General features: G+C 40.3%; 1 protein-coding gene and 1 pseudogene across 4 annotated transcripts in view; one reads left to right on the forward strand and one right to left on the reverse strand.

Moving 5' to 3' along the window:
- Window positions 1–19,297, forward strand: part of GCNT1 (glucosaminyl (N-acetyl) transferase 1) — a 32,354-nt gene extending 13,057 nt beyond the window's left edge. For 2 of the 4 annotated variants that reach the window (XM_028528585.2, XM_036021753.1), the window contains 2 exons: window positions 13,443–13,593; window positions 14,989–19,297. In XM_028528585.2, coding sequence (XP_028384386.1) covers window positions 15,130–16,416 — 1,287 coding nt within the window. In that variant the 5' untranslated portion in view covers window positions 13,443–13,593; window positions 14,989–15,129 and the 3' untranslated portion in view covers window positions 16,417–19,297. Of the gene's footprint in view, window positions 1–13,442; window positions 13,607–14,423; window positions 14,630–14,988 lie in introns of those variants that run through there. The other 2 variants (XM_036021751.1, XM_036021754.1) reach the window with 2 other exon arrangements.
- On the reverse strand, window positions 9,760–10,602 carry LOC114490569 (annotated as a pseudogene).
- Window positions 19,298–26,548: the final 7,251 nt, after the last annotated feature.

Genomic DNA, 26,548 nt, shown 5'->3' on the forward strand with positions numbered 1-26,548 from the left:
GAGTCAAACTACATTCCATAGATACATATAGCTATGAAAATTTGAGAACTTGCTTTCCTTGTAACTTGAATCTAAAACTGCCTCTTACCCATAATATGCTCCTGTATTTCATTCAGTTAAAAATAAAATTGCTACTAGAGTAAAAATAAGTGCTCAAACTCTGAAAAGTAGTGAATACAGTGTGTGTGTGTGGTTTCTTTTGAATGTGTATGTTAAATTTCCTTTAAATAAGCCTCCTTAAGAAAGGAAATTTCCAGAAATCACATCGTCTGCCCTTTGTTTTCCTACAGGTGAATAAGTGCTTTAAACCACGTAAACCCAGGTCATGTGCCTTCTCAGCCTTTATCCACTAGCCACCTTGGTGTTGTTGCCCATGAACCAGCCCAGGCCAGTTTGGGTTTTTTTGGGAAACAGGTTGGTGAGGGCAGCAGTTCTCTGGGCAAGTAAGTTTCAGGCCAACTGTGCCCGGCAGCTCTAGCTGTATCTCCCACCCAAGGTTCACGTGCGATGCACATGTCATCATTCTAGTAGTAGGAGTCAGCTGACCATTGGGTTGGACTCAGATAAACATGAATTTTCTGGAATCAGCAGCCGTACCCAAGTGTGCACCTGGGACACCTTCCCAGGCTATTGGACTTGACAGACTTGTTCTTTTGATGTAAATTTGGACAGAATGTGCCTCTAGAATGTCCCTGACCCATCCACACAGATGCAACACCTGATCTCTTCTTTCTTCACTGTTTTCTGACATCTGCTATGCTAACCAAAGTTGTTAAAATCACCTAGGCAGATCCAGTTATAACACTCCTGCTCATGGAACAAAACCTCCGGTTCTCAGTGTAAGTGCCTGAAGCACATGTACAGTAGTAGCTGCCTCCCAGCCCCCAGCGTGTAGATGAAACCCGACACACATCTTCTTAGGTATGCGGAACTATTTTAAAAGCACCTTATAGACAACCTAACAATGTTGTTTTGATTGCCTTTTCATCAAAGAACTTTTGAATTCCCTGAAAGTAGGAGACATTGCTGTTAAAAATATAAGATTTTAAAAAATGTGTACAATTGAAGTGAGTACCTTCAAAGTAAACACTTGTTTGGTATCCACAGGCATTTCAGACCATTTTGATGATCATCTTCTGTGCCAAATTGGGTCCATTAGGAAAGGAGCCAGGGTTTGATGGTGGATGTGATTTTTGGAACATGGCAAAATCAGCCTTACAAGGTAGATTGATCATGTTCAGTAATACCATTTTTGGGGAGAGGTGCTAAAAATAAAGTGCAAATATTAAAAAATACATTAGATTTCATATTTGACCCATATGAGTAATCCCCCCTCCTTTTTTTTGGTTATGAAATTTTGAGCTGTATTGAAAGAGGGAGTGGGAAAAAGGGAAGAAATGTTTGATGGGCATTGGCCCCAAAGGAGTGTCAGAGTTCTTGCCTGGGGTTCTTTGGGCAGCCCTCCCAACAGCTCTCCCCCCAGCCCCCAGGGGAAAAATGAGAATTAAGTTGAGGTGATGCAGTGCACTATGAAAGGACACATTCTGACAGGGTGAAGTTGCAGGATCTGGTTAGCATCAGCCTTTCACTCATTGCTGACCCTTAGAAAAGCCATTTGTACCCACCGTGGGCAGCGGCTTCCTTTTGAGTTAAAGAGGAGAGGGGTCCTTGGGACTAGATGAAGCTTTCCTTAATGGTCTGGTAATACTCTCCTCTCTCTAAACTATTTTCTTGATCAAATCAGTCTGGGAAATGCTGAATACCATGTCCCTGTCTTTAGTCACAGTAGCATTATTGTCTTAAAGGCTAAGAAATAAGAGACCCATGAGTGCAGAATTCTGTTTTTCTTTACAACCATACTTCTCTTAATATTGGATCACAGAATGCACTCCACCCCTGTGACCCAGCACCTGTCCCCAGCGCTGTTTCTGGCAGGACTAGATGCTCTCCAGAGTTCCTTCCTGCTTTACAATAGATGCATTGTTCTGAAAATAATTTTTAATTATATTGACCAAGCCTATAATTTTCCCCAGAAGGCTCAGCAAATAACCATTGTGTGGATTCCTTGACACTTGGGAGATACATTATTTATGACTGTGTTTTCTCCCAAGAACCTAGGATTCTGTTTTGTAGAATAGGTACTTACTTAATATGGAATTAAATTGTGTGTACACAGGTATTTGTTAGTAAACTGAAATATGGTTTCTCATTTGGGGGTTCTGAAAAAGTTACATTTAGACATCAATTAAAGATTTGAGCCCTGGCTGACGTGGTTCAGTGGACTGAGCACTGGTCTCTGAACTGAGAGTTGCCAGTTTGATTCCCAGTCAGGGCACATGCCTGGGTTGTAGGCCAGGTCCCCAGTTGGGGACCTGCAAGAAGCAGCCAATTAACGTTTCTCTCCCACATCGAAGTTTCTCTCCCTTTCTCCTTCCCTTCCCCTCTAAAAATAAATAAAACTAAAATTAAAGAAAAAAAAAAGGTTTGGACAAAGTCCAGACAAGAAAAAATATAAACAACAATAATGAATAAATTCCTAATGTTCCTTTGGGCTCCTTATGTATCACATACAGTGTAAGTGCGTTCCAGGTTGACTCACTTATTCTTTATAAAAACTAAGGTACATATGATCCCTATCCCAATTAAATCACTTAAAGTTAATTAATTTTTTAGCCAGTGAAGAAGCTGAAGCTTGGACAGAGGTCTGAGTTCGTGGACAATGGTGCCCATTTTTGACCTGGGCTGTCTGACTCCAGAACTGAAATCACAGCTAACAAACCTTCCTTCTTCTTACCTGTGATCACAATGAATGGAAAATACCGAGCCACTAGTAATCAAAAAAACAAGGAATGAAACCTCGGTGATTTACAATTTTACTGTTCACATATTGATGAAAATAATTATATGGTATATAAGTCTGTTGTACATAATTAAGATGATTATATACTAAATGTAGAGAAAATGGTACACAAACATTTGGAAGGCAATCAAGAGCTAGAAATTTATATGTTTTGATCCAAGAACCCCTCTTTTGGGAATTCCAGGCAATCCTTTAAAAAGCCTGAGGCAAACAAAGCTATGAGTGTATTCAAAAGTGTTTACAGCTCATGTTTATAACAACAATATATTTGGAAATACCCTTGGTGTCCAACCATGAAGCACAAATTAATTGTGGCATAAAAAAATGATGACACTTTGATATGTGTCAAATGGAAAAAGCGAAATAGCAACCCGAACCCCTGCTGCTGTTAAATCTGAGCACAAATGTAAGTGGTAGTGTCCCTAGACTGGGGCTGTAAATGGCTTTCTGTTTGTTTGGAAATTACCTTTAACACTTTGCAAACATATTTTACGGGAGCTCACTTCGGAGCATGGGGACCATTTTATCTCAATTTACAATTAAAAAGAATTCCTGAGGTAAAAATTAAAAATTCAAACACTATGAAAATGTTTGAATAAATACATGCTTTTGCCCAGCACCTAAATAAGATGATGATCACTCAATAGCTTAGGGTATGTGCTCAAATTTTTCCAGTGTGCACATTTACAATTTTTTGGAGGCTTGTTTTGTTTTTATTCTGTACAGACTGAAATGCAGCTCATCTCTGAATGCTGTTTTATCTCCAGAGCCTTTTTCCATGTCACGACCTAGAGAATTTCTTCATTCTTGGCTTTGGCAATTATTTTAAATTCAACACATATGCTTTAATAGAATTTAGATAAAATGAAAATGTTAGAGTTTGCCGCTCACGTGAAGCTTCTACATGAAAGGTAACATGCAGAGCTCAGATCACAGATGGGTCTTTGAGGGGCAGAGGCGTTGCTGCACCTCAGGGCGAAGCCTTCAGGAGGAGAGTTTGTCACGTTCAGATGCTCAGGAAGATTTGGAAGGTTCTGAGTCTCCTTGAAAGGTTCGGGGGTTGGGGGAGGTATATATAATTCAAAGGTGTTTATAACTCAGTCCAGTGTTGTTCTTGGCCAGAAAGTGAGACTGCCCAGTCCCTTCTGTCCCCTGGGTTGAATCCCACCCCACTTCTTTCTTGCTTGTAAACTGGAGGAAATGAGCATTTTCAAAACAGCTGAAAGCCTCAGTGTCCTTACTGCTAAATGAGAATAAAAATAGCCACTCACAGGGTTGTGCAAATTAAAGAGAAATGTATGAAAATGCTTGGCAAAGTATGTGCTGACTACCAGTATCAACAATTTCCTTAATTCTGAGATAATGGATTATAAAAGCACCAACAATTTAATATCAACTTTTAAGGAAATTAAAAAAAAAGAAAAAGGGACACTATCGCAGGAATGACCACATTATATCAGTGCATTAAAGGCCTATCAATTAAAAAAATGTCAATATAAGAAAAAACTAAGTTTTCAGATATGAGGGAAGAGGACATGTTCTTCAACCCTTCTGGGTTCTTCCTGCTGGTTTAACAATCAACTAAAAGACTGATGAACAAGGGAAAATGGGCAGATTTAATTACATATGTACGTATGGGAAACTTGCACATGAGAGAGTGAGAGACCTCACATACGTAAGAGATTCAGAGACAGAAAGGTCATTTCTGTCTCTGAACGAGGTGTGTCTATGGCATTCTGCACTAGGGATGAGGCAGGGCACTTGGGAGCTTTAGAGAGGAAGAAGAAGAACAGATGTTCACTAATTAGTTATTTGTCTGGCCCTGTAGATAGGTCATAAAATATTATCTCTGGTGACAATTTTTATTATTGGCAAGTCCCCTAATTTAAATTCTTTAAAGGAGAAATAAAGGTTTCTCAGGAGCCTGTGGCATCTTCATTGCTTTCAGCTCAAAATAATTCACACGCGAAAGCAGCACATCTCGTGGAGGCCTGCCCTGAACCCCCTCACGGACTTGTGGGAATACAGTCTGATCAGTGTTTTGTCTGGCAGCAGGACTCCCCCACCATCCTCCACTCTCCTAGCACTCAGCCTCCCCTGTCCCTGCCCATCACCCCTCTACTGAGTAATGGCAAAGTGCCCTGTCACTCAGGAGCTGGGGAATCTCCTAACCGAATCCAATCCCTCATGTGTATAGGTGCGGGGACTGAGATACAGAAAGGTTAAGAAAGGTAAGGTCAATCACAAAGACAGGATGAGAGCCTCCCAGCATGAGGCAGTCGTTTCAGGTTTCTGTCTAGATATCTTTTAAGACTCAACACAGAGTGCTCTGAATTCATGGTGCAGTCCCTGAAACACTGTAATTTGGAGCATTTAAAAGGTATTGTACTTTAGTGTCTTTGTCTGGAAAAGCCTATGAGCTTGAAGGCACATTAAAAAAAAAAAGAACACCCAAGATACTTATCTATGTTTGGGGGAACAAGGGAGTGCATTTTGAAATATTTGCACTTCCCTTTGAATAAGCTCTGCTGGTCCTGGGAGCAGTGTGAGTAGATGGGGGAGGGTCAGAAGCCTAAGACTAGACCTACCACTAGGAGTTTACCAGCCACGTGCAAGGATGTGTTCACAGAGATTGTTATGTGGAATTAAGTGCTGAAAGGAGAGATGATGGTGGTAACTCCTGCTCATTGAGCAGCTATCGTGTGCCAGTCCTGTGCTAGTGCTTTATAGGTTTTTAATCACTACCAATCGAATGAGGAGGGTATTCTCTGCTAAAGAATTGTTCTTGACTCTCGGCCTTGCCAACCACGTAATGAATGGACAAAATGAACTTTAACATACCTTTCATATGTAAAATTCTATTTCCATAAAACCAAGGTGCTCTATGCTGTATTATAAACTTCCTAGTATTAGATTAAATTTTTATAAACAGGAAAGAAAAAAATGTATTACTCCTCCACCTGAAGTTTTGAAGTGAGCAATGAGATCTTTATAATCATTTTTGGCATGCAGTGGTAATGAGATTGAAGATACCTTTAAAAAAACTTTTTGCATGAGTATAAATAGATAAATTTCTGTTTGAGTTTATCAAGGTCAGCCTCTGCAAATGAAGTCTACTGCCTTCAGAGGACTTTCTTACAGGAAGAAACTTACTCGTTTTTGAGAGGAAACCAGACAGATGATTATTGTTTTTTTGTTTGTTTGTTTGTTTGTTTAAATTTTATTTTAATCATTGTTCAAGTACAGTTTTCTCCCCCGGATGATCATTGTTTAACTAAAAATTTTTATGACACCAAACACAAAAAGGTCCCTCCCCTTCTTTCTTTGTTTTGTTTTGTTTTCAGACAACCTGGGATCCTCTCCCTCTCTCTCTCTCTCTCTCTCTCTCTCTCTCTCTCTCTCTCTCTCCATATATATATATATATATATATATATATATATATATATATTCTGTCTTAAATTAATTTTAAAAGCCTCTTCTAAGTAGCATTGTTTGCCTAACTGTGCTCACCAACTCTGAAGATATCTAGCGAAGTTGTAAGCCAACTACATCTTTCTAAAATCATAACAAGAGAATTTTTAAAAAAAAAGCGCCCTTGAGGCTAAAACTATGTGTCTGATGGAGTGAGGGAAAATTCAGTGGCACTAAGAGTATACACAATATTGTGCAAGTGTTACCAATCTCCCTTTCCAGAACACTTTATCACCCTAAACAGAAATTCTTGTAGCCATTAAACAATAACTTCTCCTCCTCCAGCCCCCAGTAACCTCTGTTATGCAGCCTGTTTCTATGAACTGATTACTCTAGTTACCTCAGAGAAGTATAATCACACAGTATTGGTGTTTTCATGACTGGCTTATTTCACTTGGCATAATGCCTTCAGTTATTCATGTTACAGCATGCGTCAGCATTTTATTCCTTTCTAGAGCTAAGTAATAACCCATTGTATGTGTATACCACACTTATTCTGATATTTCAGTACAATTATGGCACTCTTTAACTTTCAAGGGAATGTATAAAACTTGTATGGGTAAATCCATATACATTTCTAGCACTAAATTTTATGTTAAAGAGAATTTGGATGGAGGGTACTGAGAAAGCATTAATACTAATGGGATTTGTGTGACTTCTTTTTTTGCTGTGGAAAGCAAATACTAGGTTTTAAGGCCATGCAATCACAGGATCCTGTTGAATCGAGCTGCTCTGGCCCTGCCTTTCTTCATGTCCATCTTTGCTTTAGTACTGAGCTGGAGCCAGTGTCTTCCTCCAGCCCCGTCTCTTCAGCCTCAGGCCCCGCTCTGATGGCCAAGGGACACAGATGACCTGACGGGAAGACAGATCGCTCTGGGAAGGAGAGGGCCTGTGCGAGTTCATTCTAAGGTGTCGTGTCTGGCGCTGCTGGTGCCTCCGTCCATTTCCTCCTTTTCTTCTTTTGATTCCATTAATGCATTACCTCTAGGTTTTGAGGAAAATGAGTAACTCAAACCAGTTATTGGGTCTTCTTCACCCATCCAAGTGATCACTGGGTATTTAAAGAAAGAACAGTGGTCAGTAGTCTCAAACGCTTAAAGTGTGTGTATGTGTGTGTAAGGAGTGGGCAAGGAAAAGGCATTGAGAGGGTAAGCAACAAATCAAGTCTAGTCTATGTGGGCTTTGTGTACTTACTGTTTCCCTTGCATTTGCAAAGGAGATTTCTAAAACAGTGTCTTAGTTCTTCCCAATTTCCTCTTTTTGAGGATGGTCTGAGCATTTTCATTATTATAAGCAAAATTCCTGTTATGAATGAGGAGCCGTCCCAGGGGAAAGCAGAGTTGGCCCTGGAGCAAGGCCTCCACTGCTGTTGCTTCTGCACAGAACCTCAGGGGACCTCTTTATTATAGGTGTGCATTTTAATCATTGGAGGGGGGGCATGCTTGTCATCTTCTAATGTCTTTTCTGGAATCTTGTCCTTGTTTCCACAGTGCTTAGAAATCTATTCCCTGTTGTGGTTCACCATATTGAGAAACAGGCTTAGTGTCATAATACAGTGGGTAAGGAGGTCATTAGGATTAAGGAACATGAGTGGCAAATATTATCTATAATTATCTCTTACTCACTCTTCTTTCTAAAATTGCTTTTGTTGCACAACCAGTTGGCTTATTTGCTTAACTCCATGAGAGTTTTCTTCAACTTTACTTTCTAATGCTTCTATTGAATTTTTCAGTTTTTGTTATCATGTCACTAGTATTTTCAAAGATTTTATTTGTTTGTTTTTAGAGGGAGAAAAAGGAAGGGAAAAGGAGGGAGAGAAGCACCGATGTATGAGAGAAACATTGATTGGTTGCCTCCCACATACCCCGAACTGGGGACATGGCCCCACAACCCAGTCATATGCCCTGACCGGGAATCGAACCGATGACTTTTAGGTTCATGGAGCAGTGCCCAACCCACTGAGCCACACCAGTTAGGTAATATCACTATGAGAGTTTAGGAGATGCACATCTGGGGGAAGGGAAAGGTCAGGGCACATTCCGGGGCAGGGGGGTGGTGGAGAGCACCTCATTCCTCTTAAAATTCCCTGAATGTTCTTTTTCAAATCCCATATCTTGATTGATCACTTTAAAAATAAAGAGCCAGGCACCTGAGTCTACTTTTTAAGAAGCTCCATCACATGCATGGGAAAATTACTTAGTGCACACTTCTTTTCTCATTTCCACTCAGAGAGATGAGATGGCTTTACTGGTAAGGCTGACATTGGCCTCCTATTTCTCAACCCCACTTCCCTCAAAGTAGAGGATCTGTAGTCACAAGGACCCAACACCCAAGGTGGGAAGTCGGCACCATCAGCAGGTGGCCTCTCCTCAACCACCTCCCCAACCCCTTATGCACGTGAAGAAGTCTGACTTACCATAGAAAACTGCAACACTCCTACATGCAGAGTATTTGTGAAACTTAATTACATAAATTTTGATGAAAATTAATGTGGACATGCCTAAATTGTCATATGGCTTTAAATAAAACAACCTAGCTGATAAGCCTAAATATAGCTTTAATTTTTGTAGAAAATAGAAACTGCTGACCCACACAGGTTCTCAAAAAGGCTCTTTGCATAGGATTCTGGAGAGTCTCCCACTCCCACGCCACCAGGAGGGCAGTTAAATACCACAGAAGGAACACTGGACTGAGAATCTGAGGGATGCGGCCCTGGCCTCTGTTTTTTTAAACGTCAGTTTCCTTATCTCTCACAGGCTACCTACAGGTACCTGTTGTGACCTTGCACATTATTTTTACTTCAAGTTCTTCCTGCTTCTGCTTTTCTGCTTAGTCACTGCACTGCCTAAAGGTGCTTATACCTTGAACGTGCCTGATGTGTTCCTGATCCTACCTCTGGATGGAGGAAGGACAGGAATACAGAGGTGCCAGGGCAGGCAGTTTAAGAAGCTATAAGCCCAGCTGCTCCAGCCCCCGCCCAGGCGTCAGCACCTGTGGAGGAAGGGGCCTCTCCCGGATCTGGGGGCTGGGAATAGACCTGCTGTCATTGTGCAAAGGCAGTGAGGCACACAGCCAAAAAGTTATTGTATGTTAATGTTTGCTTGTGAGTTTGGGCCTTTTTAAATTTTTTTCCTTCAACTTTTGTTCATTCAGCAAACACTAAGTTCCCACTGTATGCAATAAGAGAGGTTCAGTGAATGTGAGATGAAGAGAAAATACTCGGAAATTCAGAAGTCACCCCAGCACTCAAAAAAAACATGTATAAATCTTCATCGTTCCCCTTCTCCATTCTTGGCTTGACCTCTGCTCACATATCAGTCTACAAAAAGCTCTCATGAACAAGTCTTTAAGTACAGTATGGCGTGGTCTTTACTTAATTCAAATGTCCATTCCACCAGGAGGTATGAGTCTTCAGCCTGAAACCACTTCACTTGGCCTTTGGCTTCCTGTGAGGCCAAGCCACAGTGATGGTGCCTGCTCAAGGACACAAGACCTCCAAGTCCGGTGATGCCAGAAATGGACTGCCAGATCCCTAACTGGTCCAGGGGATTCAGGATATCACAGAGGTTCTCTGCCATGTCCAGGAGCAAGAGAGGATGCTTTCTCAAAAATTGGAATAAGAGCAGGAGAAAGGACTGAAGCCATTCTGTTTCCTCATCAGCCACGCTGTACCCCAGAGGATCCTGGGATGGGGACTTCTCTTTCTTTGTTCTGTCCATCTGCAAGGAGAGTTTGTACAGGTCCTTGACCAGGCTCAGCAGGAGAGAGTAGTAATAATGGTGTGCGGCTCACCTAAGCCATTTCTTTTGTTAATGCCAGAGGCGAGCCCTACACTCCTTCACTAGAGGACGGTGTCACAGATGCAATAAACCATACGGCTCAGGTTGGCAAATGTCAGGCAGAAGGGTCACCAGATCTGTGGCATGAATGCTCTGCTGAGTGGCCTGTACAATGTGAACTGCATTGCCTAGCCTGAACCCTTTATGGCCAGTGCTCACACTAGACTCCAGATTCTTGAGCTTCATTTCCCCCTTCTCTTTGTCAGCTTTAGGCTCTAACAAATATATAAGCAACATGCATGTGTATTGAGTGGCTCTGATGAGCCAGTTGCACCCAGGTCTGGTTGATGCAGCAAATGAAGGCCCCTGTGGTGCCCAGACCATGGCCAGGTGTTGCATCAGACTCAGCTGAGAGTCCTCACAAAGCATAGCTGGTCCCACAGGAGGGTTACCCGAGGCCACCTGCACTCACATTCTTTTTTTAAAATGGATTTTATTTATTTATATTCAGAGAGAGGGGAAAGAAGGGAGACCGGGAGGGAAACATCCATCAGTAACCTCTCGTACACCCTCAATTGAGGACCTGGCCTGCAACCCAGGCATGGGCACAGACTGGGAATTAAACTGGTGACCTTTTGGTTCACAGGCCAGCACTCAATCCACTGAACCACACCAGCCAGGGCTGTACTCATATTCTTAAACAATCTGTTTAGGAGAGTTCTTCTATAGTTCTTCCACTTGTCTTGTTTTAAAAACCCCACTGGTGTCACAGTTTGGTTATTTTCATTTTTGTTGTTGAATTTTAAGAATTCTTTATATATTCTGGATACTTACCTTTCTGAGTATGTTATCTACTACCTTCCAGTCTCCATTGTTTCTGATTTGAAGCTGTTGATAATTTTTAGGACCCCTTGTATAATCACTTTTGTCATTTTGAAGACTCTTTTTTTAGTCTGTCTTTCAACACTTTAACTGTGAAATATCTAGATATTAATTTCTTTGAGTTTATCATCCTTGGAAGTCATTGGGCTTCTTGAATGTGTTGATTCGTTTTTTTTTTTTAATTATTTTTTTAGAGAAGTCTTAAGTTTACAGAAAAATTGCACAGAAATTACAGCATTCCCATATCCTCCATCACACATTTGATGATGAAACAATATCGATACCTTATCATTAATTAATTATAGTTAAGAGGGGTTACTCTCTATGTTATACAGCTCTGGGTTTTGACAAATAGAAAACATCGTGTGGCTACCATTACAGCATCATATAGAATAGTTTCACTGCCCTAAAAAGAGCCGTGTTTTCCACCAATTCCTTTGTTCCTTGCTTTCCCCAAACCTCTGGCATACATTGATCTTTTCATTATCTCCGCAGTTTTTCCTTTTCCAGAATAGCATACTGTTGGAATCATTACAGTATGTAGCTTTTTCAAGTTAAGTCTCCTCCATGTCAAAAAGATTTGGCTTGGTAGCTCATTTCTTTTTATCATTGAATAATATTCCACATTGTGAATATACCACAGTTTTTTTTTTCCATTCACCTATTGAAGGACATCTTGATTTCTTCCAATTTTTGGCCATTATGAGTAAGCTTCCATAAACATTCATATGCACGTTTTTGTGTGGACATGTGTTTTCAATTTGGGTAAACACCTAGGAGTGTGATTGCTAGGTTGAATGGTTAGCATATGTTTAGATTTGTAAGAAACTGCCAAACTGTCTGCCAAAGGGATTATGCCATTTTGCGTACTTGGAGCTTACTGAAAGTTTTGGATGTGCAGATTAATTTTTTAAAATCAAATTTGTGAAGTTTTCAGCCCTTATTTAAATACTTTTCTGCCCCACCACGCTCATGTCTGAGCCCTCTCCACCTTCCAGCTCTCCCCCAACCCTCTCTTTTTGCTACTCCCATATATGCTTAACCCTGTGGAGGTCAGGGCTGATCTGAGAGATACAAACAAAGTCTTTTCTTAAATATTGTTACATATATTGGGTGCATATGTTTAAGGTCATGACTGGCTTGGATGTTATTGCTTAACCCATGCACTTGATATATGTTAAAATATTTAAGAAAAGAGCTTGTTTGTCTCTCTCAGACCAGCTGCAACTTTTTCTCAGTTAATGGTATCTCACAGGTCTTTGAGGCTTCGCTCATTTTTCTTAAATTATTTTCCTTTTTTTCTTCTTCACAGTGAGTACTTTCACTCAATCCTTCCTCAGTTCCACTGGTGTTTTCTTTTGTCAGTTCAAACCCACTCTTGAGCCCCTCTGGTCAGTTTTTTTCAACTCAGTTCTTGTACTTTCAATTCCAGATTACTGTTGTTCTTTTTAACAATTTCTATCTCTTTATTGAACATTCCAATTTGGCCAAATACTATTCTCATACTTTCTTTTAGTTTTTTAGTTCTTTTAGTTTCTTAGTTCTTTAGTTCTTTGAACATATTTATAATAGCTGACTTGAAGTCTTTCATCTGTTGGACGCCTGGGCTTCCTCGGGGGCCGTTTTTATTGACTGCTTTTTTTCCTGCATGGGGGCCAGAGTTTCATATTTCTTTTTGTGCCTTGTAGTTTTTTTGTTGTTGTTGAAGTACACATTTTATAATGTGGCAACTCTGAAAATCTTACCTCTACCCCTGCTCTACCGAGTGTTTATTGTTGTTGCTCTCTGTCTGTTTATTGACTTCCCTGAGTTAATTTTCTAAACTCTGTATTCTTTGCTGTGTGAGGTCACTTAAGTCTTGGTCCCTTAATGACTAGACAGATTTCTTCAAATTCCTTGAGCCAATGAGGAGCAGAAATTGCTTGAAGGCGTAATTTTCTTTAGGAATCTGATGTTTTAATGGTTGAGATGGTTAAGTATTTTACCAAAAGGTCCCAGTGTTTGCTTTCTAGTAGAGGTTTGGAGTGGGGTGGCGGACTAGACAGTTAGAAGAAGATGAGATAAGCAGGTACTTCTATTGCAGGGTTGTCTTAAATGAGCCAGTAAGCGTGGGCATCTGCACAGTGGGGATAAGATATGTTAGACTCTGCAATCATTGGACTTTCAAACCAGTCCGTGGTACACACTTTGGGACACGCTACTAGAGTTTTCTTTGAAAGAGGTTGAACTAAATTGCAGGGTGTCTTCAAACCTCTAGCAATCCGTAAACATAGCATTAGAAAAATAAGTAAGACTGCAGAGGAAGAAATGTTAAAAGAGAAATTAATCATCCACAATTTTGAGCGGGGGGAGTAAATATGTAGGATTAGTTCATCAGCATGCTCTCTGAGTGTGTGTGTATTTACATGTGCATTACATCCCTTCGTACTTTTCCCTCTTCGTTTCACAGATTTTTTTGAAAGCCTCATGGGACATAACACCGTTGCTGGATGCCTGGTAAAATTAAGAGACCTGACTGCGTGAGAGGCACTCTGCGTGGGCACAGGATGTCACCTGGAATCAAGTAACTAAACGAGCTAGATGATCCTTAACTTTAAATGGTAAAAAAATTAGGCACGTTTTGTAACAATATACTAATAATTGTCAATTATTTATTTTTATTTGTATTATTAATATTCAGAATTCATGTCCTAATCAAGTATTTAAAAGTTCTAGTGCTAATTCTGATGTTAAAGTAAGTTTTAAATCCTACAAATCCAGTAAGGAGACAATTGATGGCATTTGGCTTTTTTTGTTAGAACAGCAGCACTTATTAGTAATGGAACTAATAGTAATAGTAATAGTAATTAGCCAGGTTATAAAATTGATATTTGAAAATAAAACAAGATCTAACTATTTGTAAACATTTTATGTAATAAAAGTGAGTTGGGTGTCTGGAATTTGAATAGAGACATCAATTCTGTCATAAATTACAATTTATACAGAAATGTTTTTTTCCACAAGTCTTAATTATTATAACCTGTTATAACCAATGCGAGGAATGCAAGGAAGGCTGTGTGGGTCTTTTCTTCCTGTGATGCCTGGTATGGAGCTGAGCTAAGTGATGTCAGCCCAAAACAGTCTCAAATCTGGCCTGGTTTTAGCCATGCCTTTCTGGTTCAGTTTGAGAATTCCATTGACTGGCCCTTCCTTCAACAATGGTTTTTCCTTCAAATATTCTTAGGTCCTTGGCTGGGTGGCTCATTTGGTTGGAGTGTCATCTCATACACCAAAAGGTCATAAGTTCGATTCCTGGTCAGGGCACATACTTAAGTAGCAGGTTTGATCATCGGTTGGGGTGTGTATGGGAGGCAACTGATCCATGTTTCTCTCTCATATCAATACTTCTTTCTCTTTCTCTCTCTTACTCTCTCTCTCTCAAATCTATAAACATATCCTAAGGTGAGGATTTAAATAAATAAATAAAGATTCTTAGATGTTACAGCCATTTCTGAACATCTCCCTAAGTGCACCCCCAATTGTAAATTGGTGAGCAGCCAAATAAATCTGATCTTTTCAAATATTTGGGTCTGCTGATGTCAGCTGATGGGCAGTTTGGATCTGTCAGGAGGAACCCAGACGAGTACTGATTTCCAGGTATGCGGTGCTACTTAGAACTGGCCCAGTGTCAAAACCCACCAACTATAGAGAGTTCACTAATCATAGCCTGGTCTGCAACTCTGTTTTTACACCTCAGTGTACCTGAGAGGTAAGAGGTTTATTGCACGATATTCTAGCATATCCTTATACTTGAGGGGTTTTTTTTTTTGGTTTTGTTTTTAAACAATTTGCCATTAATACTAGACTGGGATTCTGTAACACCACCCCTTTTCCTCTGTTTGACTCACTTGGTTTTTCTCTTAAAAACCTGACCTCATAGCAACAAGGACAGTTTTGAGCCTGAGAAGATGTCATGGAAACTGTATTGATAGGTATCCTTTCTGTTTTTCTTTTAGCGCTCTTCTGCACGTAAAGATGCCTTTGCACTTCTGATAAATGCAAACTGACAGCTCCCAAGGCCAGGACAGAAGCAACATCATTGCTGCCAGAAGCCTGGAAGACTGTCCTTAGAAAAGGAAAGTCCCCAGTTGTCTGAAATGCTGAAGAAGTTGCTGAGGAGGAGACTTTTTTCTTATCCCGCTAAATACTACTTCTTGTTTCTTGTTTTTTCTCTAGTCACTTACTCTGTTCTAAGAATTTATCAAAAGCCCGAGTTTGTGAGCATCGAACATTTGGATCTGGTCGGAGATAATCCTAGTAGTAATATCAATTGTACCAAGGTTTTACTGGGTGATGTAGATGAAGTTGAAAAGGTAAAGCTTGAGATTTTAACTGTGAAGTTTAGAAAGCGCCCTCAGTGGACAACTTATGACTATATAAACATGACTAGTGATTGTACTTCCTTCATCAAGAGGCGCAAATATATTGTAGAACCCCTTAGCAAAGAAGAAGCAGAGTTTCCAATAGCATATTCCATAGTGGTTCATCACAAAATCGAAATGCTTGACAGGCTCCTGAGGGCCATCTACATGCCTCAGAATTTCTATTGCATTCACGTGGACAAAAAATCAGAGGATTCCTTTTTGGCGGCAGTGATCGGTATTGCGTCCTGTTTCAGTAATGTCTTCGTGGCCAGTCAGCTGGAGACCGTGGTGTATGCGTCGTGGAGTAGGGTTCAGGCCGACCTCAACTGTATGCAGGACCTCTACAAAATGAGTACAGACTGGAAGTACTTGATAAATCTCTGTGGTATGGATTTTCCAATTAAAACCAACCTGGAAATTGTCAGGAAACTCAAGTCGTTAATGGGAGAAAACAACCTAGAGACAGAGAAAATGCCACCCCATAAAAAAGAAAGGTGGAAAAAACATTATACGGTCGTTAATGGAAAGCTGACAAATACAGGGACTGACAAAACGCACCCTCCTCTGGAAACACCTCTGTTTTCGGGCAGTGCCTATTTTGTGGTCAGTAGGAAGTATGTGGAGTACGTGCTAGAGAATGAACAAATCCAAAAGTTTGTGGACTGGGCAAAAGACACATACAGCCCAGATGAGTATCTCTGGGCCACCATTCAGAGGATCCCTGAAGTTCCAGGCTCACTGCCCTTAAGCCATAAGTATGACATGTCTGACATGCAGGCGATTGCTAGGTTTGTCATGTGGCAGTACTTTGAAGGCGACGTTTCCAAGGGCGCCCCCTATCCACCCTGCAACGGCGTCCACGTGCGCTCCGTGTGTGTCTTTGGAGCAGGTGACTTGAACTGGATACTGCGCAACCACCACTTGTTTGCCAATAAGTTTGACGTGGACGTTGACCCCTTTGCCATCCAGTGTTTAGATGAACATCTAAGGCATAAAGCTCTGGAGACATTAAAACACTGACCATTCATTGTCCGCAATTTTAGAAATAGTGAGAATGCTGCCTGAGATGTATCCCATCTGAGTCTTCTGCCCTGTTAATAAACTTCAGAAACACTGTAGGGGGTGCTCTTTGGAGCGGGGCCTCCAGCTGTTCATGTTAGAGAAGCTACGTGGTCTACGCAGAGCACAGTTGCTTAGAAAGCGTACAGCACTAAGTGCTGACTTAGAGTTAACGTGAGGCCAGGGCAGTTTGTAAGGCTTTACTGGGGAGAGGTGGCCCCGGAGGCCAGATGCAAAAACCAGCCCGTTACAGAGCTCAGGGACTTAACAAAATAATAAGATTCAACTTGTGCCAAAATTACTTCGAGAGCTTTAAATATAACAGTTTTCTTGATTTGAATAAATTTATAGCAAAACCCAATCATAATGATATAATTTATATTGTAGGTTATATGGTTGAATTAGAAATCTGACTTTACTGTAAATGATTCTTGTGAATACAGTTGACTTTCTGCTGCAACATCGTGCTGTGTGTTGTATCTGTGGGTCATCTCAGGGAACTTGAAAAAATGGGCTTGACCAAATGTAAATACTTCTGATTAACTTGTTTCTACCAATGTACACATGTTTCTAAAAACAAAAAATGGCAATTTCTAGTTTTGTTGATTCTGTGAATCATCTTAGATGATTAGAAATACCTTAGGTTATTAAATAAGATATCTTTGTTTATTATTAAAGTTTCTACAGAATAACACTCAATTTTACATATATTTGTCTCCCACCATCTCCCCAGACCCTGTTATCACACTGTATAAAAACTGGTTTTATAGTCCCCACACAACTTCCTCAGTTCTGTTATATGATGTGATTGACAGTAATTTGTGTAGGGAACTAACAGAAATGGTGAAGTGTGGGTATGAAGTGGGGAGAAGAAGGAGTCATATTCAGACCCTACCTGAGGCCTGGGACAAGTGTTAAAAACCAGCAGTTGCCACCATCTGCAGAAATTAAGGCTGGTGCTCTTTGCCTGTGTCCAGCCTCCCAGCATCTTGCATCCTAGTGTGACTGGTGTCCATTTCCAAGGAACTGGTTTCCCTTGACCTTGCTTCTTCATGTTACCTACCCAATGGTTGCTCCTTAGCCCTTGGGTTGTAAGTGTCCTTCTCTCTCAGAACCAACGAAGAAGGAATAGGTGTTCTGTTGTTCTACATACTGTGCTTCAAAGCCTGGGAATCTGAAAGGAACCATTAGGTCAGAGGCAGATCATTTTAGTATTGGTATTATTCACAGCACATGACTTTTACTGTGGTTTTTCACCAAAAGACAGATGATTTGAGGTTGCTGTTATGCTTGCTCTTTGGCTAAGCTGATACTTACTGTTCAGCTAAAGCTCTAACAGGAAATGTGAAACTTTATCATTTAGCTAAGGCTTTAAACAAGAATCAAAACCAGGTACTTTATTTCTAAAGCAAAAGCCTCTTAAATAGTGCATGAGAAATTCATAACGTCAGACAGTGTCTAAGCCTTCAACTGAGAAAACATTTTTATTCCTCAAAGTTAGAAAACATTTTTATTTTATGGAGAAGTATGTTATATTGACCTCCAGAATGAGTTTCATGGTTTTCTGTAAAGCTGTATCATTTGTAAACATGAAAGTCAGTGGGTTGCTGTGTTTTGCACGATTTGATACGGCAGCTTTGAAAACTCACGTGAGGACGTCAATGAGGGAATTACGTGAGTGTTCCGTCTCTTCCCTTCTAATCCAGCTGGTTCTTTCAGTGCATGTCAAATGTCTCTTCGTTTCTCTAGTAGCAGAAGGGTTTTACCTTTGAGGCTTTTTAGGCCTTTTCTTTCTAACTGTGAAACCAGTGATGTTCAGTAACACTCACTTTGTGTCTTATAGTTGAGCTTCATTCATAATGTCCTGTTTTATGGATGTTTTTCATGTTTATTTAAAAAATTCACAAATTAATAGGAAAATTAAAAGCAATAGTACAGGGAACACCATACAACCCTTGTCTGGAGTCCTGCTTTTTAACATCATGCCGCTTTTGCTTTAAATATTATTTTTTAAATTTAGCAAAATTGAAAATTAAAAAGCTTTTTAAATTTACAAATACCCAGTTATCCTTTATCTCAACATTCTCATTGTAGTATGATTGTATCTGATTTACATTTATTTAGGCAGGTTTTGAGGGCTTTTTCTCCACCCCAGACATAAAAATAGAACTTTTTGAGTCTGTTTCGCCAGCCCCACAATGAAACTGTGGACTCACCATCTTTTATGTATCTGTGGAACCTCATCTTCCTAGAATGGTACCTGTTGAATTGTGTCTGAATATTACCCCACTGCTAGTGACTACTAAAGGCATTACATAGAATTCGTTTATTAGGACTCTTACTTTTATACCTTTCAGGTTAACCTAAAAAAGCAAGTGAAATATATACTCCCAGGACAAGCAATTTGAAGAGTCAAAAAAATTGGTTCCAAAAGGAAGCTCATATTACATTCAGAAGGTGCAAAACATATGTACTTTGGGAAAGATAAGGAAATTATTTAAATAGTTTCATGTGTAAGTTTTTAAACACTATTTCTTCTTACTGTCATTTAAGATCTTTTGTAGGAAATCATTAGAAATCATGCACAAATAAACCCTTAAACATATATAAACTGCCATTTTGTGTGATGGAAGGATTATTCTAGTTAGTGAAGTACTGCAAAAAGATTCAATATTACTTATTATGGACAAGTTAACAAAAATGTTTCTTTTATAGGCAATTACCTAGGTTCTTCCCAAACCATAGAAAACGGCCACTCAGCCATGTGAATGTGAAGCATCATTGGTCTCTAAATATGTATTTGTGTCATTTGTCGAGCATAATTCACTTAAATGAAGTAACATAAATGGGTTTTCTTTTGTAGTTATTTGGGTAGGAGAAAGCCATGTTTTTAGTTTATTTCATTTGTAGGATCAATTGAACTAAAGCTTCCAGTTGCTTGGAAAAATAAAAATCATTTCTCATTATATTAATTAAATATAAAATAAATCCAACACTGTTTCATGGTAAATGTGGTTGTTCTTAAGTTTTACTTTTTTAAAAAAAGACCTTATTTATTTATTTTTAGAGAGAGGGTAAGGGAGGGAGAAAGAGAAGAGAAACAAACATCAATCAGTTGCCTCTTGCACACATCCAACTGGGGACCTGGCCCACAACTCAGGCATGTGCCCTGACATGGAATTGAACCAGCAACCTTTTGGTTTGCAGGCCAGCAGTCAATCCACTGAGCAACACCAGCCAGGCAAGTTTTATTCCTTTGAATGTGAACATGACTGAATGCATTTGGAACTTGTTGTATACCACCATTAAAAGCAGCTATTCCAAAACCAATGCCTTCTATCCACAAATCCTTCTTTTTCTTTCTTTTTTTTTTTTTTTTTTGCTATCTACTAGCACTCAAATATTAAATTTAGTAGTTGATGTAGTGTTGTGTGTGAGTGGTGATTAAAAGTATAACATTAATTCTCTGGGCAGAAATGTCGGATAGGAAGAGGGTGCAGTGAGGGCAGATTATTCAAAAAGACTTAGACCAGGGGTTTAGAAGAATGCAGCTTAATGATAGCCAGCGTTGAGTTCCAGGACATTACTAGCTTCAGGTTGTTGAGGGAGGAGAGCAGTTTTCCGGGTTAGGTTTTCTACTCAAATACTAACAAGATCTGCTACTTGCTGCAGTTTACACGGAGAGGGTGCAGCTGATGGAAGCCCCCCTCCCCCAAACACTGAGTGCATTTTCCAAAGTCCTCTTGCCTCACCTGCTAAAGCCCTTCATTAATCCCATTTTAGATGAAACAGACTAGAAAGTAGCAATATTGATCTCAGCTCTCAAAAGCTTTTAAACTTTACATATCCTTTATAAGCCTACTTGTCAAAGAATTTTTACATGTGCTGTCAAAGTTTTCACAGTTTGTCATCAGAATATTGATCTACTATTTTTTTGATTCAATAAGACCCAAACTAGGATAAGTTATAACTATTGGCAAACACTTTTTTCACTACTGTAGGTGATATGATTGTCCAAGTAAAAAGCTCAGGAATCTTGTCTTAGAATTAATATGAAATTAGCAAATACCTGTGGATATACAAAAATTAAGTTTTTCCACATTTAAGGAAAAACATAGTTTTAAGATATAATGGAAATGTGTTCTCCTTCATCATGGCAACAAGCTCTGTAAAATGTGTCGGGGCCCAAGGCAGGCTGCCCCCAAATATCTCCCAATGGCATATTGATTACCTGGAATTAAATTTGCTTGACAAGCAGCTGGTGCCAGAATGGCACTTCAATCCCCCTGCTTGCCACCTTGAACACAGGGACTAAATCTATGTGAAAGGCTTCCTCTCTGTACCTGGAAGGCCCAATGCCACACCCCTCCTTCCCAGGTTTTAACTCAGAGCTGAAAAGTCTGTATCACCAAATGATTATAGACACAAACGAGCTATTAGCCCTATAATAGACTCCCTCTTAAAACAGAGTATATTGATTTTAGCTTCTCATCCTGCTACAGTCCAGTCTTGCCAGTAAAGAAAGAAGGCAAATTTGATTCTGATGGGAATCAAATTTATTGATTGGTATAGGATATAAGAGCCATAAACTCTTGTAATTCCTTGGCATCTTAAGGTCCCAAATCCAGCTAACGCAGCCTGGTTTACAGTAGTTGACCTCTACTCAGCTTTATTTTCCACCCCTTTGCAGCCCAGCTCAGAATTTCTTTTTGCATTTATATTTAAAGGGAGGCCATTGACATGGACTTGCATACCTCAGGGATATTGCGAGTCTCCCGCAATATTTTCCCAAGTTCTTAAAGCCAACTTAGAGTCTATAACCTCTCCCCACGCTTCATGCCACTGCACTATATTGACAGTCTTTTGCTCTGTAATCAAACTGAGCAGGAACTCTAAGAGATTCCCTCATTCTTTTAAGAGCACTAGCTGAATGAGGCCATCAAGCCTCCAGATGTAAACTCCAATGGGTACAAACAACTGAGATATCTCAGTTGTTTGAGACATGAGATATCTCAGGGCATTAAAACACTCACTCTGAAATGTGTGGTGTAAATTTTGTCTGTCCTTCACCATCCCCTGCCCCCTGCCAAAAAAAAAAGAGTTACATAAATTTTAAGGAGTAGCTGACTACTACCATCAGTGGATTGCTAGTTTTGTAGCCCTAGCTAAACATCTGTGTGTACTTCTTCCAAAGCCTATTTCCTTGCCCTCAGAGGCATTAACCTTTTTTGAAACCTTGAAATTAGCTCTGTCCAGGCCCCTGGCTCTTAGCTTATTTAATTTTGACAAACCATTTATACTGCAATGAAAATAATGGGATTGCTATAGACATTCTATGACAATCTTTTGGCCTCTCAGGTATGTCCCATGGTAAATTTCTCATGCCAAATCAACTGGCTAGCATTGGACGCATCCCATTGGACACACCTGCAGTAATCAGCTGCCGCCCTGATGGACAGAGCCAGTGCTCTAACATTAGGCTCCCCATTTAACTCTGTGTTCCCCATGCTGTGTCTACTATTCTGCAGGTTCACAGGACACAACCCTTCTGCACACTACAAAGTTAGAATGTACAGGATTTCACAGACAACCCATAAACAGGCACTTTTAATTAGCCTTTCTATCATGCATCATTGTAATACTTCATCCAGCTACTTTACTGCCCCTGCTGATGGTGGAGAGCCCCACTGCATTCCACACGATTGCCTCTGTAGGGAAGAAAAATAATTTTCCTTCTACCCTTATAAATTCTTCTGCCTGGTCTAATAATCAAATTGACATGAGACAGATTAATAGGAGAAAATAACCAAATTTATTACATATGTACATACTGGGGTTCCTTTAGAACACAGGTGGCAGACACAAGGCCCGTGAGCAGAATCTGGCCCTCCACTGTGTTTTGTCCAGCCCAGCACCTTGTTTCTACCTGGCAGCGGCACCGGGATCCTTTCCCCTAGTTAAGGAGTAGTTATATTTATACAGTCCTAAAATTACATTCAGCCCTTTGAAGGCAACCACAAGGCTGATGTGGGCCCCCGGTGAAAATGAGTTTGACACCTCTGCCTTAGAATTTGGGATCTGAGGACAAATAGGGCAGCTGAAGCTTATGTGCCATTCTAGACTCTGAGGATGGGAACAGGTGTTTGGGACTTCACAAGGGAACTGGGCAACTCGCAGGTAGATGAGAAAGAGCGAACATTTGGTAAACAGTCTTGCCAGGCCACCCAGGAGCGAGGGGATGTAGAGGAGGCTCTAACGAACAGATGTGTCTAGGTTACATTATGCTGAGGTGATCTCCCTTCCTTTAAGCAGGTTTTTCTACCTGAATTCCCTTAGGCAGGTAAGGGGGAGGACTAAAGGTTCCTTCTGAGTCTTTTGTTTCTTAAAAATAGCCAGCTTAAAATAATATCTCAAAAAGGCATTTTTTAGGGTGGCAAAACTCTGCTTCCCCTCACCTTGCAAGTATAGAAATGGTCTCACAGCCATGAGAGGATCCTTTAGACACCTCTTTTGGCAACTCAGACTTACATTCATGCTGTGATGGTTTCCTATAAATGGAATTTCTGGAGAAGCATAACTGGCTATGCCATAACTTCCCCACATGCCATGCTGGAAGCATCCTCTCTGCCTACAATAAGAATCAGCCCAGGTGACTAAACCCACAGCTCGCGCGCATCAGCAAAAGGGCAAACTGCTACTGTTTACACAGACTCCAAATAGGCCTTCGGAGTCTGTCCCGCTCAGGGCACAATCGGGAAATCCTGTGGATTCTTAACTTCTGCACATACTCCTATTGTTCATGGGCATATAATTGCTGCCCTGTTACAAGCTAATCACCTCCCTTCTAAAAGTGCTATTGTTCACTGTTCAGCCCATACTAAAGAAAATGATATCTAGGAAATGACAGAGCTGACAGAACTGCAAGATATGAAATATGCAGCTCAAAATAGACCCCCTTATCCTTTCTCTACCTGTTTTTAAATCTGCCTTTATCCCTCACTGATACTATTACTTACCAGGCAAATATCCAGCACTCTGGAAAAGATGAACTGATACAAATGAGTGTCGGACAGTTATTAGACAGATGACACATTGGACTTAACAGATTTCCTGTAGCTCCTTTTCTTTTGACTTTTTGACTTGGAATTATATCCCACTGACTGGGACATAAGCAGATGCAGGATAACTAAGGAACTAAAAGATAGCTGGTTTTGCCCTGGCATCTGTAAAGTTCCTGATCAAATTATTTCCCAGTGCACTAATAAACCTCACCAAATTTCTGGAAGCAATCAATGTATTTCAGGAAATCTTTTTAACCCCACAATGCACTTTGCAGCACTACAAGTGGGTTTTATAGACGTGCCCCCAGTTTTAGGCTATTCTCACAGTTTGATTATTGTCTATGTTTCATGGGTGAACTGAATGCTCTCTAGCTAAGTGTGGGGATGCCACAATAGTTGTAAAGAAATTATTGATGTGATTCTGCATTTTGGCACTGCTTTATGGTTTAAATTAGATGAAGAAACTGATTTTACAGCAAAGGTAAATCACCTGCTTGCAAAAACTCTAGAGTGTACATTAAAATTTCATACTCCATACCATTCGCAACCATTAGTGTAATGTACCATAAAATTTAGATGTAAAAAGGACTTTAGGAAAGACCTGTCAAGAAACCAGATTTAATGGCCAGAAGCTTTGCCCTTGGCCCTTATAAAGATTTGAAGTATTCCAGCTAGAAACTGTGATTGACCTCTTTTGAAATACTATTTGGATACCCAATGCCTTTCGTTCCTGATTACAGGAACATTACATGAACTTAAATGAAGAATTTGATGCTGCAACTAACTGTGTACAAGAACTAACTAGTATGCTTGAAGCATGTCACTAACAGGTAAGAGGTATGGCCTCCACCAACTGACAAGACTTAACATCCCTTTTGACCAGATTAGATGTACATCAAAGTATTTTTAAAAAGCACATGTTCAGCTCACCTGGAAGGAACTTATGAGGTAATGCTAACCACCTACAGTGCTATTTTAAAAAATGCTCCTGGATTTATGTAAACCACACCAAAACAGACCCAGGCCATTGCTCAAGACAACTGGGAGGCGATTGCCACAGGGGACCTTACGCTAAGGATTTCCAAGATCAGTTCCCAGGCGTGGCAGCACAGGGCACCATGACAGCTTTTCCCAAGATCGCAGATTAAGAAACTTTGCTTTTACCTATTCCCCCTCTTTGACATACCCAAACAACCAAACCAAAACATCCCTTCTCTTAAAAAAACAAAACAAAACCAGAAAACCTCCTCTTCCCACACTTATTGATTATTTGTTAGAAGGCTGACTGGAAAGTGCTTGTCTCTGTCCATCCTACTTCGTCTAAGTCTTCACTATGGGCTCTCCTTCAACCTATGTCCTACTCTCATTGACACTCTTTTTTTTTTCAACAGGTTGGACACAAATCAAACACCCTCTTATGCCAGTTTACTAAACACTGGCCACCTTAACTAATCAATCTGATTTCTGGTAGTGTCAACATCTCAATAGTGCAAAAGAACCTGAACTAGTTAGTGTTCGTTCCTGCTGATAAGAACATCTGAACTAAGAACTAACACACAAGAACTAACGTATAAGAACAAGGTATGATAACCACAATAAGACAAATGTCATTCTGCCTCCTTTTCTTGTGAGTCATTTGGGCCTACAGAAAACCAGAGAAGTTCAAGGAATGTCCCCTACCCAGATAAAGTCTGTAGGTGAAGAAATTTCCCTTTGTTGAAAGCAAACATAATACTGGGCTTTTCCTAGGTGACATACCAGGACAATATTGCAAACTATGTGGTTTGATTCCACAGGTGGCATCTTCAGAACTGCCAAGGAGACCACAAGTGACTCTGGCGCTGGCTTTGTCAGTCCAAACTCCCGCCAAGTCACCAAATGTTTTGGATGGCTTAGAAGTTTCCTTTGTGTAACTTGGAGGTATTGCAGCTGCTCCCCCTGATTAACCTGCTCAGCACTGTAGATTATATGTGGGTGGACAAAAATCTGGACTTGCTTGGCCAGCTAACAGAACCTAGCTTTATTGCTGCCAAAACCAGATTACAGTCCTTCTATAGCAGCTTCACAATCTGTTCTGCTCTCACAGATTGACAGGGACACATGGAGACTGGAGACATGGATACAGGCACACATCATGAAATAATCCTGGGAATTACAGATTCCACTTGAACCTTGTATGTAAGCCACACGGGTCTTTTTATTTTATGTGGCAATCAAGTATATGCAGGGTTCCCACGTAAAATGCAGGAAGACATAGATTCAGATACCTGGCTCCTTCTGTCGCTAAATACTCTACCCTAAATGTTAGCCAAATTAAAAATTTGGGTTCCTTTGTTTATAAAGTTGTACCACATAAATGTACTTAGTTAAGAAATCACAGAAAATCCACTGGTATGTCACAAATCCAAGTTCCTTTCAGTTTGAGGGCCTTATTGCCCAGCTCTAGAGTTTATGACTGGGAAAAAGCGAGCTTAGATCTCTCCATGGTAATGGAACTCTTGTTCCAATGGAACAAGAGTTCCATTACCCCTGCAAACTTGGGGAATACTCCTGCCAGAGGTCAACAGCTTGGCCTCTATGGTACTCCCAAATCATCATGCTCTAGACTGTGCAGCAAGGAGGAGCTTATGCAATGATCAGTGGGAAATGTTGCTTCTATGCAAACCAGATGGGACAAGTAATACCTAACTTAAATCTGTTTAAAAAATGATTAATATTTTCTGGCATATAAATGAAACAAAGATACTTTATTACAGTGACCCTTTCCCAGGAATGGGAAGTAATTTAATGGGATGTGAAGAAATTGCTTTGATTATTTCTTTTCTGTTTATTTGCCCTCATGCTAATCTATGTTTTGGTCCCTTTTTGCAGCTCTCTCACCTCTCCACTTCTAACCATTTCTCTCTCTCTCTCTGGCCTCCAGCCCAGCTGCTGGGGCCCAGGACAGGTTGCCCAATATATCCCACAATGGCATATTGATTACTTCAAATTACCGTTACTTGGTGTCAGAAGGGCACCTAGACCTTCCCTTG

The sequence above is a fragment of the Phyllostomus discolor genome, chromosome 3 (assembly GCF_004126475.2).
Source record: "Phyllostomus discolor isolate MPI-MPIP mPhyDis1 chromosome 3, mPhyDis1.pri.v3, whole genome shotgun sequence".
Lineage (NCBI taxonomy): Eukaryota > Metazoa > Chordata > Mammalia > Chiroptera > Phyllostomidae > Phyllostomus > Phyllostomus discolor.